This window comes from Fundulus heteroclitus, chromosome 21 (genome assembly GCF_011125445.2).
Source record: "Fundulus heteroclitus isolate FHET01 chromosome 21, MU-UCD_Fhet_4.1, whole genome shotgun sequence".
NCBI classification, from domain to species: Eukaryota; Metazoa; Chordata; class Actinopteri; order Cyprinodontiformes; family Fundulidae; genus Fundulus; species Fundulus heteroclitus.
Window position 1 is genome coordinate 20328278 of NC_046381.1, and position 17774 is coordinate 20346051.

Consider the following 17774-nt stretch of genomic DNA (forward strand, 5'->3'; position numbering starts at 1 on the left):
TCCCTCATACTGAGCAAGCATGAAGCGACAGTGGGAAGAAAAACCACCCATTAACGGGGAAAAAAACCTCCGGCAGAACCGGGCTCAGTATGAACGGTCATCTGCCTCGACCGACTGGGGTTACAGAAGACAGAACAGAGACACAACAAGAGAAACAAAAAAGCACAGAAGCACACATTGATCTAGTAATCTGTTCTACATTAGATGGTAGTAGCGGGTGAGCCGTCTTCTCTGGATGATGTCACAGTTAACAGAACGCCAGACCAGGTGTACCTACTATGAAGAGAAAAGAGAGAGAACAGAAAGTTAAAGCAGAAATGACAACACATAATGCATAATTGAAGAACAGTAGAACTCAATATAGTGAGAAAATTAGATCCTGATATACTCCAGTAACCTAAGCCTATAGCAGTAAAACTATAAAGGTAGCTGAGAGTAACATGAGTCACTAGTTATAATTTTTGTCAAAAAGAAAAGTTTTAAGCCTAGTCTTAAAAGTAGACAGGGTGTCTGCCTCACGGACCAAAACTGGGAGTTGGTTCCACAGGAGAGGAGCCTGATAGCTAAAGGATCTGCCTCCCATTCTACTTTTAGAGACTCTAGGAACCACCAGCAGACCTGCGGTCTGAGAGCGAAGTGCTCTGTTAGGAACATACGGGGTAATCAGAGCTCTGATATATGATGGAGTTTGATTATGAAGGGCTTTATACGTTAAAAGAAGAATTTTAAATTCTATTCTTGATTTAACAGGAAGCCAATGAAGGGAAGCTAAAATTGGAGAAATATGATCCCTCTTGTTGATTTTCATCAGAACTCTTGCTGCAGCATTTTGGATCAGCTGAAGGCTTTGAACTGCATTTTGTGGAATTCCTGATAGTAAAGAATTACAATAGTCCAGCCTTGAAGTAACAAATGCATGGACCAGTTTTTCAGCATCACTCCTGGACAGAATGTTTCTAATTTTGGCGATATTCCGGAGGTGAAAAAAGGAAACTCTGGAAACCTGTTTAATATGGGATTTAAATGACATGTCTTGGTCAAAAATAACACCAAGATTTTTTACTTTATTACCAGAGGCCAGGTTAATGCCACCCAGATTAAGTGATTGGTTAAGAAGTTTATTTTTTGAGGACTCTGGCCCAAAGATTAAAACTTCGGTCTTGTCAGAATTTAGATGCAGGAAATTTAAAGTCATCCAGCTTTTGATGTCATCAAGACATGACTGCAGTCGAAGTAATTGATTGGATTCATCAGGATTTATGGATAAATATAGCTGAGTATCATCAGCATAACAGTGGAAATTCATCCCATGCTGTCTGATAATTTTGCCTATCAGAAGCATATATATAGTAAAGAGAATTGGTCCAAGGACTGAACCCTGTGGTACTCCACAGGTGACCCTAGAGTTTGAGGAAGATTTATTATTAACATGAACAAATTGGAATCTGTCTGACAGATAAGATTTAAACCAGCCTAATGCTTTCCCCTTAATCCCTACAGTATGTTCAAGTCTTTGTAGGAGAATATTGTGATCAACTGTATCAAACGCAGCACTGAGATCTAACAGGACAAGTATAGACACAAGTCCATTATCTGAGGCCATGAGAATATAATTAGTGACCTTCACCAGAGCTGTTTCAGTGCTATGATGAGCTCTGAAGCCTGACTGAAACTCCTCAAGTAGGTCATTACTTTGTAAATGTTCACAAAGTTGATTAGCAACTACTTTCTCAAGAATTTTAGATAAGAAAAGAAGATTAGATATAGGTCTGTAATTTACTAACTCATCTTGATCAAGAGAAGGTTTCTTAAGTAAAGGTTTAATAACAGCTACTTTCAAAACCTGTGGTACATATCCATTTACTAAGGATAGATTAATCATGTCTAAAATAGTGCCACTGATCAAAGGGAATATGTCCTTAAACAACTTGGTTGGGATTGGGTCTAACATACAGGTAGAAGGTTTAGATGAAGCTAAAATTTTAGATAGCTCAGAAAGCTCTACTGCTTCTAAACAGTTCAAACACTGCGCAGATTCTAAAGATTCCTCCAATGATGCCAATTATTTTATTTTTAATGGCATCAATTTTATTTATGAAGAATCCCATAAAATCATTACTACTGAGAGCTAAGGGAATGGATGGATCAACAGAGCTGTGGCTCTGGGTAAGTTTGGCAACTGTACTAAAGAGAAATCTAGGATTATTTTTATTCTCTTCAATTAATGATGAAAAATATGCTGCTCTAACTCTGCGGAGGGTCTTGTTATACAACAATAGTCTGTCCCTCCAGATTAAGTAGGATTCCTCTTGGTGTGTAGAGCGCCATTTTCTCTCCAATTTCCTAACATTGTGCTTCAAGGAACGCAACTCTGAATTAAACCAAGGAGCCAGCTTCCTGTGAATAATCACCTTCTTTTTCAAGGGAGCTACATTGTCTAATGCAGAACGCAATGAGGAAGTCACATTGTTAGCAAAGGTATCGATTTGTGAATGGGAAGAAACAGCAATGCTGCCATCTACAGGGCATTTCTGCAATACTGAGGATATTAAGAAGGGGACAGACTCTTTAAGTTTTGATACAGCATTATCCGATAAAAATCTACTATAATGGAACCCTCTTTTGGGGGTGGAGAATTCAGTTAGATTAAACTCAAATGTTATTAAAAAATGATCAGACAGGACAGGGTTGTGAGGAAATACTGTTAATTCTTCACAATCAATGCCATATGTCAGCACAAGGTCTAAAGTATGGAGCCAAGAGTGCGTCGGTTTATGCACATTTTGAGCAAAACCAATTGAATCTAGGATAGTTTTAAAGGCTACACTAAGGTTATCACATTCAGTGTCAACATGGATGTTAAAATCACCCACTATAATAACCTTATCAGTATTTAACACCAAATCAGATAAGAAATCTGACAACTCATCCAAAAACTGAGTGTAAGGGCCTGGTGGACGATACAAAACAACAAACAGAAGAGGTTTTATTGCTTTGCAGTTTGGATCAGGGAAACTGAGGGTTAAATGTTCAAAAGAACTGTAATTATTAGTTGGCCTGGGACTAATTAATAAATCAGACTGAAAGATGGTTGCCACTCCTCCTCCTCTTCCCACAGATCTGGGAATGTGGAAATTTGAATAACTGGAGGGGGTTGACTCATTTATACAAACGTAGTCCTCTTGTAGCCAGGTTTCTGTGAGACAAAACAAATCAATCTGATTATCAGAAATCAATTCATTTACTAACAAAGTCTTCGGAGGGAGAGACCTTATATTTAATAGACCACATTTTATTATTTTATTTTTAGGTTCAAGGTGAACCATATTGATTATTATTAGGTTTTTATGATTTGTTCCTTTTTGATCAGTTTTTGATCTGTTAAGTTTTGGCCGTGGGAAAGACACCGTCTCAATAGGATAATGGGTGGGTAACAGTACAGAAGCTGCAGAGAGGTGTGTTAAACTACGGCTCTGCTTCCTGGTCTGGACCCTGGATTGTCAGCATTTAGGAGAACTAATAAATCCGGCCAGATTCCTAGAAAGAAGAGCTGCACCATCCAAAGTAGGATGGATGCCGTCTCTCCGGATCAGACCAGGTTTTCCCCAGAAAGTTCTCCAGTTATCAATGTAGCCCACGTCGTTTTCAGGACACCACCTAGACAACCAGCGGTTGAATGATGACATGCGGCTAAACATGTCATCACTGGTCAGATCAGGCAGGGGACCAGAGAAAATTACGGAGTCCGACATAGTTTTAGCAAACTCACAAACCGAAGCAACACCAACTTTGGTGACCTCTGATCGGCGTGACCGGGTGTCATTACCGCCAGCGTGAATAACAATTTTGCGGTATTTACGCTTATCCTTAGCCAGTAGTTTTAGGTAAGATTCTATGTCGCCTGTTCTGGCCCCTGGTAGGCATTTAACTATGGTCCCTGGTTTCTTTAGTGCCACATTTCTTATTATGGAGCTGCCAATAATTAAGGTCGGCTCCTCGATGAGATTGTCGCTCAGAGGGGAAAATTTATTAGAAACACAGATGGGTTGGTGGTGATCTGGGGTCTGTAATCTAGAGCTATGATTCCTACGAACTGTCACCCAGCCAGCCTGGTTACCAGGCTGCTCGGGTGCTACTGCTTTAGGTTCGCTACGTGAAGTTACTCTATGCGGCTCCGCGCTAGCAAAAGAGCGGCTATCAGCTGGTTTTTCAACAGCACGGAGCCGGGTCTCCAATTCTGACACCCTTGCCTCCAAAGCTACAAAAACACTACATTTATTACATGTACCATCATCACTAAAGGAGGCAGAGGAATAACTGAACATCTGACACAGAGAGCAGCAGATAGGAGACTTAGTCAGGGACGGAGAAGCCATTATGAGGCTAAGGCTTGGCTAGCGCTAGGCTAACGCTAGGCTAAAGCTAGGCTAGCGCCCTATTATCACGCCAAAGAACAAACCGTGTGAAACACGAGGAGTTCCCAAACGTGATGAGCAGCCACAGACAATGTTTTAAAAGTGCTTATGTGCTTAATGAGATCCTAGGAGAAGCTGAATGAGTTGGTAGGTTTCTATGGCTGGACGGAGCACAGATCTGGGATAGCTGACCTTCTGTGACCTGTGGCTGCACACTGCCAGCCAGCCAGCTGCAACAAGGCTCTTTCTCTTTCTATTGCTTACAGGTAACTAGAGAAATATCTCTAGCTATGGGAAACATTGGTATGGTGCTAAAATTAATTAAAAAAAAGTAACTCTTACTAGGGCATGCTCATTCTGGGCAATAATCACCTGAAAACCATTACAAATTTAGCAGGTGTTCATTCTACATTACTGCCTGAACCAATTAGCCAATGGCACATTACCTTTTTTCAACAGAGATTGACAAAAATAAGCTTCTAGTTGGATTTAGTAAAGAGTAAGCCAGTGAGTGAATTTTAACTAATTCCAATGTGGATCCTCAAGTCAGATTTAATGGATTTTTTTTTCCCACCTGAAGAATGCAACTCATATAGAAACACGGATAGGCCCAGAATTATTCATACTGCAGGTGATATTGATGTGTTGAATATTCCCAACCAGAGTCTCAACTTGAATCTGATAGAGAAGCTAAATGCTGCATTATTAAGGTCCTTCCAACCCCAAAGACTTGGAGCTCATCGGCAAAAATAAATCGTCAAAATGTCATCGCAAACACGCAAACATCTGGTCACCAATGATAATACAGGTTTCAATAAAGATTTTTTTTCCACTAAATATTGGAAATGTTATCAATCATTTTCTACATGCCATTTTTAACAAAGGCAAATAAAAGTATGTGTTTTCTTTTCAAAACCAAAACTCCAATTACAATGTTTTGTCGTGTTTTCTAATTTCCACACAGAAACAAACTTCCCGGGTTGGAAAATATTTTTTTTTGGTGTTAAACATAAAGACCAGACCAAATGGGATGGAGCCAAAAACACAAACCATTAGCATAATTAACATCTTCAAGTCCTAAACTGGTACCAATCCATTAATATTCCTTTGTCCATGTAAATGCTTCAATTACAATCCAAGCATGTTCGTCATTCATGAACATAATAGTCTATCGGTAGCACATAAAATATCTAAATGTTCCTTTGTTCATTTGCTACAATGTACTTAAAAACATACTGAAACCAACGATTCTCGTGTGGAGCCATGGCGGGGCTTAGTGGTCTGATTAGACCCGTCACCAGTCTGTCAGCTTGGTGATCATTCCTGGCAGCTGTGGTGGCTGATGGAGCAGTTTTTTTGCAGGTCGTGGCGGGGAAACCGGTACTTCACAGTCAAATCTGGCCGTTTTATTTTGCCCTGGTCCTCTTCACAAAGCACTTTGATGTGTTTCTTTTGTTACCAAACCTATGCGGCCTTCGCAGCATATGGTTCATGGGCTTTGTTGCAAGCCATGCAGAATTCAAGTACGTAAGCCCCACGGAAGAAGACGTGATTAAAAGGACAAACGCATTCAAATTGAAACGGTTGTATTTTTTCAACTTATTTCATGGTATATATTTTTTGTTTTAAACACTTTAACACTGGGATTTCGTGATAAACTGGCCATCCAATGGGAAACTCATCCAAGCCCATGCCCAGTCTGGAATGAAACAGTTTTGGGCCAAATATTTCAAGATCTTGGCTGATTTTACTCTGAAGAAAAATGACTAACAGTGTGTTTGTCACAGGTGTTAAGCATTGTAAATGGCAGAAAAAGGAGAACGTGTCACAGATTTTTTCCCGGTGTTTGGCATGTGGATCCAGCTCCTCATAACTTCTCCTCTCTTGTGTTTAGTTATTTACAGCCCTGACAACAAAAAAGCCTTGAACTGTTCAGCAAACTACACAGCACCCTTTGTGTCACAGGCAAAACAGGAAATCAGGCTTTTGTCCGCTCTAGATGGCATCAAAAACACCTTGTTTCATCTGTCTTAAGCAATCCCATCTTGACGCCTTCACACGTCCCCATGTGGGGCTGTGCCGCTCCTCAGAACAGATTGGGAAGCAGCGCGATCTGCCGGGGAAGTCCCAGCGGGCTGCCATAACATGCTCGTTTGCAAACGCACCTCAGTTACGCCGAGCCCATGTTTGATTTCTCTCAGGTTGCCCCTCCTTTCCTCTTTTTTTTATGCTGCTCTCACTCTCACTTTACTTCTATCACTTGCTCATCTCGTTGTCTGTATCATTGGCTTTTCTTGCCTTCGTTTCCCCCTTTTTTTCCTGTCCCTGCCAGTCAGTTCCTGTCAACCTGTTGGCTTGTCTGTATGTGGTTCTTTCTCTTGGGCCCATCTCTTTTTTTTTTTTTTTCCTCCCCTCTCACACCTCCTTCTCCCTTCTCTTTCACTTTAAAAGACGTGTTAGTTGGCTTTTGTATCTCCTGGAAATGCCAGCAGTGATTGTATCCTTCATCCGCAACGAAATAATAAGGCAAGTATACTCCTGCCCCCTCCATTTCCTTCATGTTTTTTTTTTTCTTTCCTTTTGTACTTTAGAAATGAGGTGTTGCAACAGTAAACGGTAAAGGCAGAAAGGCCAAAGCAAAGTAACGGAGAAAAGATTAGACTACTGTTTTTTTCTTTTCTTTTCTTTTTGCTTAAGATGTTAGTTTTGTGCATGTTTTTTGTTAACATGTGGCTAGAATCCTAGAAAAAAGCTGATGATATTTATTTTCCATGCCAAAGAATCATTGCGCTCTTCCCCACTGACTCACCGCTACCAACAACACAAACATTACTTCATTTACTAAGAAAAACAAGAACACGCTTAAATCCCCCTTATGGGTAAACATAACAAAGTTTTGCAAAATCATAAAGAGAAGAGGGGCTGAAAAGTTGCTTTACATCTCTTTACCAGAAAAAAAAAATAAATAAATAACATGTTCTGCTTTGGCGCATACTCCCCAATACAGCTAGCAATAAATAATACGATTTCATGTTGAGTATTTGTGCACGGGGGACAATGGCTTCCTGATTTCTCAGGTGGAATAGGATGAATCGCAGGTGTAGGGGATATTGTGTGCTTGATGGAACCCAGGTGCAGGAGTTATTTCCAGTCTATGCCGTTAATCACCAACCCGACGCTGAAGTATGGCTCGCGTTTTAGTGGTTTTAATATAGAGTTCCCTTGGCTTCATATACTTAGCCGCGAAAATAACAAGGGCAAAGTCAACAGAGACGCTGAGGAAGTAGCATGTAAATGTTTGCTCTATTTTAGGAGCAAATCTGCATTGAAAGTTTGTAAAATAATAGTTGCTGCATAATGTTCTCTGTTCTCTGCAGTTTCAGCATGCTGCAAACCAAGGTTTTAATGTCAGGACCAGACTGTTAATACCAAAGTAAGTCAATGCATAGGGAAATCAAGATATTGTTGAAAAGTTTAATCATTACGGTAACTCAAATCTGTTGTTATATACATTCTTCACAGACTGATATTTCAAGTGCTCATGCTACTTCTCTTAGTTTTGACGCTTATAGCGTACAGCTAAAGAAAAAAAAATAGATTCTGTTTGTCAAAACAATGCCACATAAGACAAATAAAAGAGTATATCTAATAAAGTTAATGTCACACAACTAAAAAGTATGTACCATACAGTACAACAAATATTTGATGTATTAGCTGCTATCAATGCTGCGTGGCATGAAGGCGCTCTGCTGAAGCAGTGAGAAAGCCCAGGCTGCCTTAATGGTGACCGTCAGCTCCTCCACATTGTTTGTCCTGACAGTACTAGAGCTGCTTCACAATCCAGTCAAGGCCGCTTTTACCCTGCATTTGATTTGCCTCAGAAGTCCCTGCTTGGAATGATATCTGTTACACCCCAGTTGAGCTTGTTCTATTTGAAAGTGGTAAAACAGAAACATTTCCTTTTGATTTTGCTGCTAACTACTGTTAGCAATACAAGCCAATTAGAAAATATTTGTCCATATTGTATACACTGAAGCACAAAACGAAGATGTTCACAAGTAGATAACAATAATAATAATATTAATAATAATAATACAATTAATTAATAATTAATAATGAAACATGTACTTTACATTATAAACTCCACAAAGTGCTTGCAGGATTTTAAATAAAAGTTAGATGTTTCATCGTACTATGTGTAGTACTGGTTAAATAAGACAAAAAAAGACAAGAAGTGATTATAAACAGTCTCTACCAGCAGCTTTCACCACATTCATTTTGAGCACAGCCATGTTAGATGCAAACCTCTGGGTTGCTCAGTGAATTTCTAATTTCCCAATCCCACTTCAGAGGTATGGAACGCCAAAGCGCTCAAAATTAAACAAATAAAACATTATGAAATGATTGTTTACTTGAATAAATAAGAGAAAAATCTACACAGTGACAACAAAACTGTGAAATAACTGAATACGTGTAAAATTTCCACCTCATTATTATGAAATATTTTTCATTCTTCTTGTGCATGATAATATAAAAATGTATTTCACATCATTTCTTTCACAGTAAATTATTATTGAGCTATGGTTATTTAATTCCAGCAGTTTTTTTATTTCAAAATGTAATTTTTAAAATTCATAATGGTGGTTTTCCCAACGGCCTATTTATTTCATAATGGCTCTTTTCAGCAGAATCCCTTCGCCTGCCAATCAGCGTCAGTGGGTTGGACCCGCACCCCCATTGGCTGATCTTTAAAAAGTTATTTCCTGGCTGCTCCATAAAATGCTCACACTGAGTGTTTCCTGTGCTGCATCCTCCGAACACCGTATTTGCAGGCCGATCATGTTACAGCGGGTGACAAACGGGTTTAAGATTTAAGCAGCAATGGTGGAGAGGACTGAAAACCTGTGAATAAGGTTGCATATATGATGCTTTCTGTGACATAAAACTAACTTTAAAAAGGTTTTAGACAAGAAGCTAGCTATATGTTAATCCGAAATAGCTGCTCAGTGTGTTGACATATCGCTTGATTTTAAAAATGCTCTTACATGCTCGGACCGCCAGCCGGCTCGCCTCGTCGCCATGCCGAGAGAGAACGCCTCTCTCCCCGCCAATTACTTTCAGACTTCCGCTAGCTTCCAGCTGATTGGGCACCGGCTGTGGCTCGCTACGCCGAGAGAGCGCGCCTTTCTCCAGACACCTTGCTTACCAACTCCTGCTGTTTGGTTAGTTCATTATTATTATTCTCTCTGCTTCCAGTTCATGGCGGGCACAGCTGGCTCATGCCCGCTCATGCCGCCGGGCCCTGACTTAAATAAACCATGAAAATATGTGACCCTTTCTGTAATGAATCTATAAATGTGAGTTTCCTTCTTTGATGTGAATTGCTGAAAAAAGTGAAACTTTTCACTGATATTGTCATTTGTTAGGATTCATTAAGTACATTTAATTTAGCAGTTTCTTGTTGTTAAGATAAACCACGAAATAGAGAATGCGAAACGATAAAACATACATGCAAGACCATACAGTAGTAGCACCCAAAAACATCCTCCCATCTCATTCATCAGCGTCCGACTCTGCTATGATCCCGGTAGAAGTCAAAATGTCATAGCGGAGTACATTTGAAACAGACTGTCTAAACATCCGATTATAAGCTGTTTATCCTTGTTAAACGATGACAACATAGTTCTGCCGATACGCGCGCGGCCTCAGATGTGATGTTGGTCAATATCTATTGACAAACAAATCATTGTTGTTGTTTTTCCCGTGTCGTCATTGTCCAGACCCAATGCATGAGGGGCTAAACTGGGAGTGAATGTGATTGGATTTTCGGTCTCCATCATTAAATTCCCATGCGGCGAATACTAATTCCAGTATTTAGTGCGGTGATGCTAGGGCTTGCTTTCATCTTAAACTGATTCCAGTCTAATTAGATTGGGCATGTGTGTGTGAAGGTGGGGGGGTGGTGGTGGAGTGATGGTGGTGGTGGATGTATCCGTCTGGACTAATCCCTGCCTCTCCGTCCCAAACATTGTATTATCCGGAGAAAATCCATTGGCTGGAGGCTATTCAAAGCCAGATCTGCCTCCACCACAGCTTCTGTACTGTATCATCTGGAAAGCTGCTCCCAGGAAGCTGCGCTGTACCGAGAGGGTGGAACCTAATGGTCATAAGTGATGTATGGGTTGCAGAAAACGCCATTTAGAATTTACAGTAAACCTTTTATCGTGTATTCAGGGCAAGATCGCTCACTGCTGTGGCCTCTTTAGCAATGCTGCGCCCAAACTATGAACTACTCTCTTATTCCTCCAGCCTTTTCTAGTCGTCCAAACAGCGGTGCAGGCAGTTGATTTGTGAAACCTCCGTTTTTTTTTTAAAGTTTCTTCTTTTTCATTTTCCATCTCTTCGGCTTGAAGATAACAAAGCTACGCCGTTTTGACAAACACAAACGGCCAAACGCAGAACAGATCACGCTAATAAAATCCTGGCGGACCACAGGGAAAACACACAGTAAAGAGGTCCCTCTTCTAGGCGCTGAGAAGGGCAGAAAAATGAAAAGCCTTCAGCCATTGTTCTCTGCAAAGGTCAATCGCAATTCAATCCCATAATATGAAAGAGGGGTGGGCTAACCTGGCAACTGACCACATTTTAGGGGCGAGCAACAGGAAAGGGCCATTCAGCATAACAGTTTGCACCCTGTGTTTCGAGCACATTCGTCAAGGGTAAAGGGTGAATTCAGAAGAGGGGAGAAAAATGCTATTTCTGAGGCTTTTTACGTGTTGCACAGTTTTTTTATTTTCTTTTTATTGCCACTACACACCATAGCGTTCCGAGCCAATATGATCCACCTCCTGAGTGAAAAGATCCTCATGCTCCCCTTTTATTTTTGTTGCCCTTGTGAAATTTCATTAGGTGGATTTAACAACTTGTGAATGTCGGCTTTCTCCGTGACCCTGACACCGGTGGCGGACACGTCTTACTGGCAGGGTGTGATATATTGTGTTAACGTTTTCCTGAGGTGCAATTTTTAATGTGACAGCCTCTGTTGACCTCACATCTAAAAAGTCACCCTCTTGTCTGACACTAGCATCCATTTTGCCTCCTAATAGAATTCTAAAAGCGATACCAAGTCGGGACATGAAACAATTTCTCATATATCTGTCCATCGATCTATCACATTGGAAATCTAGGGCAAAAATATTATGTGCTTTCACCAATTTCTAGTAATGAAAAATGTTCAGTGCCGTCTGCTTTGGCTGTACATCTGTTAATCCACGGCTGCCATTAGTCATGGTGGACTTTTTCCTGCACTGGGTGGATTTAGGAGCGGTACCTGATCAGCTCCAATCCATGGCATCTGCTTAAAATCAATTTATAGCTGAATGAAAGAACATCTTTGCTGATACAGAGTGGAATGATGCATACCACTGGGATCTGGCACAGTAAACTTACTAAAATGGTATGATGGAAAAGAGCTGATGAATACTTGGGGGAAATTACACATATTAACTCAGAAAAGTAATATCCCATTAAAATCACGTACAATTGGATGCATGGTTGTATAATGTTTTATGGATGAGGTCATGATTAAATCCCCAGATATTTAAAATGAGGTAAATACACCCATAGAAGAAAGCTGAAATTACTTAAAATTCTATACATGAACTGTTTAGCACAGTGGTGGAAGACTGGTTATTTGGGCTCGTTCTGTCTCATGAATAAAGACTGACGAAAATACAGCGAAGCTACATGACAATATGTGGAACTGGAGAACCAGATCTAAATAAGAAAAGAGTGACATTTCTGCAGCGGTCCTGTCGGAACTGAAAAGCTACCTTAGCGGTCTGCCATCTCAATACGACGAGACGGTACTGCAAACAGAAAGCAAACTAAATCCCTTCACAGCATGGAAGAGTTAGGTTGTCTTTTAAAATGTATAAAATGTTAGTTTTTCAAACACTGATACGGCACCGGTTTTAGTCATTGGTTAGACTTACCACATAGTGAGGAGTCGATGATTTAGTTTTTCATCACAACTCATACAAGCAAACCTTAGAGTTTAAATATGGTGCAATGTCTCGTTGACATGACGCAGTAAAATCAGATTTTCAGTCTAAAACAAGGCATTTAAATGAGCCGACCTGTATAACTATGTCCTATTTTAAATTACATCCTATTAGCACTTTAGCTACCGGGACCCTAGCATTATGGGATATGATTTATTCTAAATTATTTCATAAAAATGTGACAGACATAACTTTGTTTTACCAAGCCTACGTTTTGATGTTTATTTTAAAGCAAACATTATTTCTGAATATGACATAGTATGTGGATTGGTGCGTTAAAATTGGTCCTTGGGTGTAGACAGATTCACGTTAGATCCGCTGGTCATTGCTAAGCAGCTTAAAATAAACAGATCCCTCTGGAAAATGGTCAGTTGTATGTACTTGGCTGAAAATTGTGGCTCAAAGAAACATCAGTTAAACGTTCCCTGTCCAGTGGGCCATAGTGAATGATATCAGAAACTTAAACTGAAACTGTTGTTAGAATGAACTGAAATAAGTAAATGGGGAGACAGAACTGGTTTGCAGATACAGTTTTTAATGTATCACAACAATGAGCAACAAACATACTTGATGAACTATTTCCAGAAGTTGTTCAAATACCATCTACAATAAACGTCATTTCAACTATGACAACAGGTCTGTGACAAAATAAAAAAAAGGTTTCAAAACCATGTTATTACCGTGATACGGTACAGTTGAGACCTCAAACAGTACAGTAACAAAAACTAATGCGACTACTCTCTATATATAAAACATCAATAACATTTTTGGTTTAGTTTATTTAAAGTTTTAGCCATAGGGGCTTCTTCTTATTAAAACCTCAGGGTGCATTTCCTATGTAACCCAGATGTTGTAGAGTACATATTGTGTAGGATATGATTGCGCCATGAAAATCCCTTTGACATCTAGAAGAGCAATTCCAATTTCAACCTTTTGAAGGCTGTCCCCATAAACATGACACAATCCATCCATTTAAAAAAAAAAAAAAAAAGTTCTTTTTTTTTCTTTTTGGCTGCTGTGCAGTTGCAATATATATGTACAGTTATATTGTCAGACCATCCTTTTTTTTGTTGGTTTCGTAGCTTTTACCAGTCCTTCATGTGGGAAGTGTCCTGTCTGATGCTAGCATCTTAGCACATGATGCTAGCTGACAGTTCAGTCTTATAATGCTGAGCCACAAAGTGGGGAAAGGCAAAAAGCCAGAGTTGTGAAAAGCCTTTGGAATCAGGACAGTCGTTTATGTTTGTACAATGGCAGAATTGCACCTTGGGAGGCCAGGATGTCTCACATGAAACACAATCGAAAAGTGTCCTCAGGAATAAAGTAAATGTAAAGTACTAAAAATCTAAATAATGACATTTGAAAAGCTCACACAGAAAAAAAAAAAAATAATAAAAACTGATGTTTTGCTTAAAACTTTGAAGAAGAAAAAAAAAACAACACCTTTACAAATATAAAACTTAAAAAGGAAATGTTACTTGATTTCATTGTTTGAAACAATAACTAAGCATGATTCGATTTAACCTGTCAAACAGTTGCATTACATGCTACTTGCTCATTTCAGAATAGGAAATACCAAAAGCAATACATTTTTGCATTTCTTCATATTAATAAATTTGTACCATGCACAGCCAACTACGAATATGTACAACAGCTTAGCTTTCTTTGTTCACAAGCCTTTTTCTTTCATACAAATAGCCTTCTGTTACTTTGGAATGAATCACACTGGTTACCAAACTAGAAAGTGATTCGTAAAAAATTGAACACCCTTTGACAGCTTTCACATTCTTAGTTCCACAGAAAAAAAAAACTATTAAAAAAGAAACTAAAGCAATCAATGGAACAGTTTGGTTGAAAGTTGAAAGACTTTATGGCAAGCAAATTAAGATTACACAGTAGCAGCAAATGTTGTATGGTAATACTCTGAAATTTTCAAAAGTTACTAAATAGGAAAGAGTCGAATGTTGACTTCATCTGTAGATCATCAGAAGTGCCCAGAAATTTGACAGGAGGACGTTAACCTATGCACTAAGTGGCTGCGTATAGGTTTAACACTGTTTTGAATCCTGCACATACGTAAAAAAAAAAAAAAATGGTTAATGTTAAACAAAAAATGCTGTTGTCCCCCACTTAAAGCAGCATATTTACCAACGTATAGCAAATTATTATACCATTTTTTTAATTTATTTTTTTTACATCGTGACCAACTTGTACCTTAACAGTTTCAAGTATACAGTACTGCTTTCTTTGATGCACCAATTGTTAAATAGGTCTCTAGATTGTTAGGCATTACTCCTGTAACAAATATGGACCAATATGCTGCTGTAATCGACACAAATAATAATTAAAACACATACATATAAACAAAATCTATTAAATTAACAAATGACCTACTCAAATAATAAAAAGACAAATAAAAACAAATTAAGTGCACTATAGTCCAGACACAAGCAGGTACCGTAACAGTACAGCAATTCACAAATGAAAAAATGTTATATTCACAGAATTCGAGAGTCTATCAAAACTAGAGTTATTACCTCTTCAGAAAAGGGTGTGAGCAGAGGTAAAAGTGAGAAGGTAAGAGTTGGCACAGATTAGTATATACTACAAGAAAAACAGGGGGTGGGAAATAGATACAGCTTGCTGTAATACAAACTGGCAAACACAGGGGCATCATACACATTTACTTCACCATTCTAAATTCCCTCAGTGGCAAACCCATACTGTCTTTGTAGGGTAAAACTAAAAGGATATGCACATCGTCCATTGTAACAGTAATATTGTCTCTTGGTACTCTATACACATCAAGGAAATGCGTCCGATAAAGCTTGACATGTTTTGGTTATAAGCCAAGTGTACCCAGGCTTGGTGCTGTTTTAACAAATGAGAAATGTTATGTTCTGACCTGAGAATTTAAAGCTACTGAATTACACCTATCTAAACTAAGAGAGATTCTCTTTGAGGGTTCTGGATCGTCATCCCATACAGTACATGCTAGCATTTGGAAAACAATCCAGCTGAGGTGCAATTTGCTATCGTGAGAGTTTTTGGCTTGAAACAAGCTCCCCAGAGGGGAGTTTGTGGGATTTTTTTCCTACTCCATGTTTTTTTGTATACAATATAAGCTCAGTCAAGCATCTGCAACAGTTCTGTCCATAACAAAAATCAATCAATATCTTGCCAGCATATCAATATGGGAAAAACAATCCTGAGTCAATCATTTGGTACTGTAATTTTTTTTGGGTTAAGAGAAACTTTGGAACTGCAGTTTAAAAAGTCTTATTTTTTTCTTTAAGCAAGGGATCCTTTTGTCACTCCTACACACTGAACATATCCATTCTGATACTACTGAAGCTCGCGTCTAGGCCAGAGGCTGTCTTAGCCTTGACTTCCAACGCATTATCTAAGTCTTCCAGCTTCTGGCTTAGCTCATTGTCAGACTCATCTGAACAACTCTCGGTGGGTAGTGAGGTTGGAACCCCTGAGGTGCTGCAGGAAGTTGAGGTAACCGTTGAGGGTGAGGAGAGGGGGGGAGGGGGAGAGGCAGACGGGGAAGAGGAAGCAGCTTTCCGGCCTGTGTTGGCCTGGAACAGGACATTTGGCCAGGACTTCATGGACAAGCGAGAGAGATGAGGAAAGGTGTTATTAGAAGAAGCTGCAGACTGCGAGGTAGATGTGGTGTTAGGAGTAGGGGAGCAGACAGAGTGAGGTAATAATCTAGTATGCTCTTTGGCATTTCTCATTGCTTGTTTGATTGTTTTCTCTTTGTGCAAGCTCGACTGAAGGTGTTGGCCAAGTGCTTCATTCCCATTAACAACCACATTACAGGCAACACAAGTGTAGTTGCTCACTGCTTTTCGAAGCACTGTCTCTTGCGGGTCAGTAAAAGGATGTCCGAAGTAACAGAAGGACTTTTGATGACGTACCACGGAATCTTCATCAGCAAAAATCATCTGGCACTTCCTGCATATAAACTCATGCTTGACAGATGGTACAATAAAAGCGTCTGGAAAATCCATGGTACATTTGGTGTCTGTTTTCGGTTCTTCTTTTGTGCTTTCTTTTGAAGAGCCTTTGTTGTCATCATTAGCATCTATAGCTTCTTTTGGTTTGAAGGAATTAGTTGTGGTGCTCTGTACGCTCTGAGGTGTCTTGACGGGGGTTGGTCTCTGTTGCTGCTTCTGCTCAAGTTGTTTCTGCTGCTGCTCGAGTTGTTTCTGCTGCTGCTGCTGCTGCTTTTGCAGGGAATCTTGGAGAGTCTGCTGGTACTGTTGGTACTGCTGCAGGAGAGCGGTTGGGGAGAGACCAGCGGCCATGGCAGCTTGTGGGACTGCCGCGGGTCCATACGGAAACAGGCTCTCCATTCCACACAGTGGTGGAAAATAGCCCCCTGCCTGAACCCCTCTGGGAAGCTGTGGAGAAAAGCAGTTGGGAAATCCAGGAAGAAAGTAGGGCAAGAACTGCCCCCCCAATAAGGAGCTGGGATCACCTGCGGCAAGAGCATTCTGCAGTGCTTGAAGCTGTGCAGCATCAAGGGGAATCTCACTTCCTGGTTTTCCTGGCACTGGGCACGGTCTCTCCCTTGATTTGGCCATGCTAGGGGTGCTGGGGCGCGAGACGCTGTCATTCTCTCTGTCCTTCAACTTCATTTGAGAGGGCTTGTCCCCTGGTTTCTTGCTGTTGTCTCTCTCTGCATCTTTGCCTTGCTGCTCTGTGTGGTTTACTGTTGCCAAAGGTGTGGAGGGAACAGGAGGAGGAGGAGGAGGTGGAGGAGGAGGAGGAGTCTGCAGAAGAGTCTTGGTTGGGGTAGTGCTGAGAGACATGGCAGGAGAGGGGGTGGCTGGTGTAGGAAACCCAAGCATGCCAGCACCGGGAGACGCTAAAGCTGAAATACAGTGGTATATAAATATGGAAATATTCAATAATTCAATATTAAACCCCAGATCACTTTGGAAATTTGATGTTATAAGATAAAGATACTGTCACTGGCTGAGTCTTTAAATCTCGTTAAGATTTTGTTATGGATCAAAACTGTCACATGCGCTTTTCAATAATTTAAAGTCTTCTAAATATTATAATATAAATATATCAAACCTAAAATAGGGGGAAAACAAAAACAAAGTGTGATATAGATCATTTGCTGTAAGAAAAAATCCTTAAATTAGCAAATAGCAGTTCAGCTTCTCTGCTGACATTATGCATGCACTCCCTATCACCATTCCTGAATTTAAAATAGCTTTAAAAAGTAAGATTTTTGACAAACATATCTGTGATACAGAATAATCAGTTATATAGT

The 17774-nt window shown here is 39.9% G+C and overlaps 1 protein-coding gene across 4 annotated transcripts in view; it reads right to left on the minus strand.

The window, feature by feature from the left end:
* Window positions 1–12993: 12993 nt before the first annotated feature.
* Window positions 12994–17774, minus strand: part of zfhx4 (zinc finger homeobox 4) — a 95233-nt gene continuing 90452 nt past the window's right edge. For all 4 annotated transcript variants that reach the window (XM_021317190.2, XM_036124894.1, XM_036124895.1 and 1 more), the window contains exon 12: window positions 12994–17363. In XM_021317190.2, coding sequence (XP_021172865.2) covers window positions 15796–17363 — 1568 coding nt within the window. In that variant the 3' untranslated portion in view covers window positions 12994–15795. The remainder of the gene's footprint in view (window positions 17364–17774) is intronic.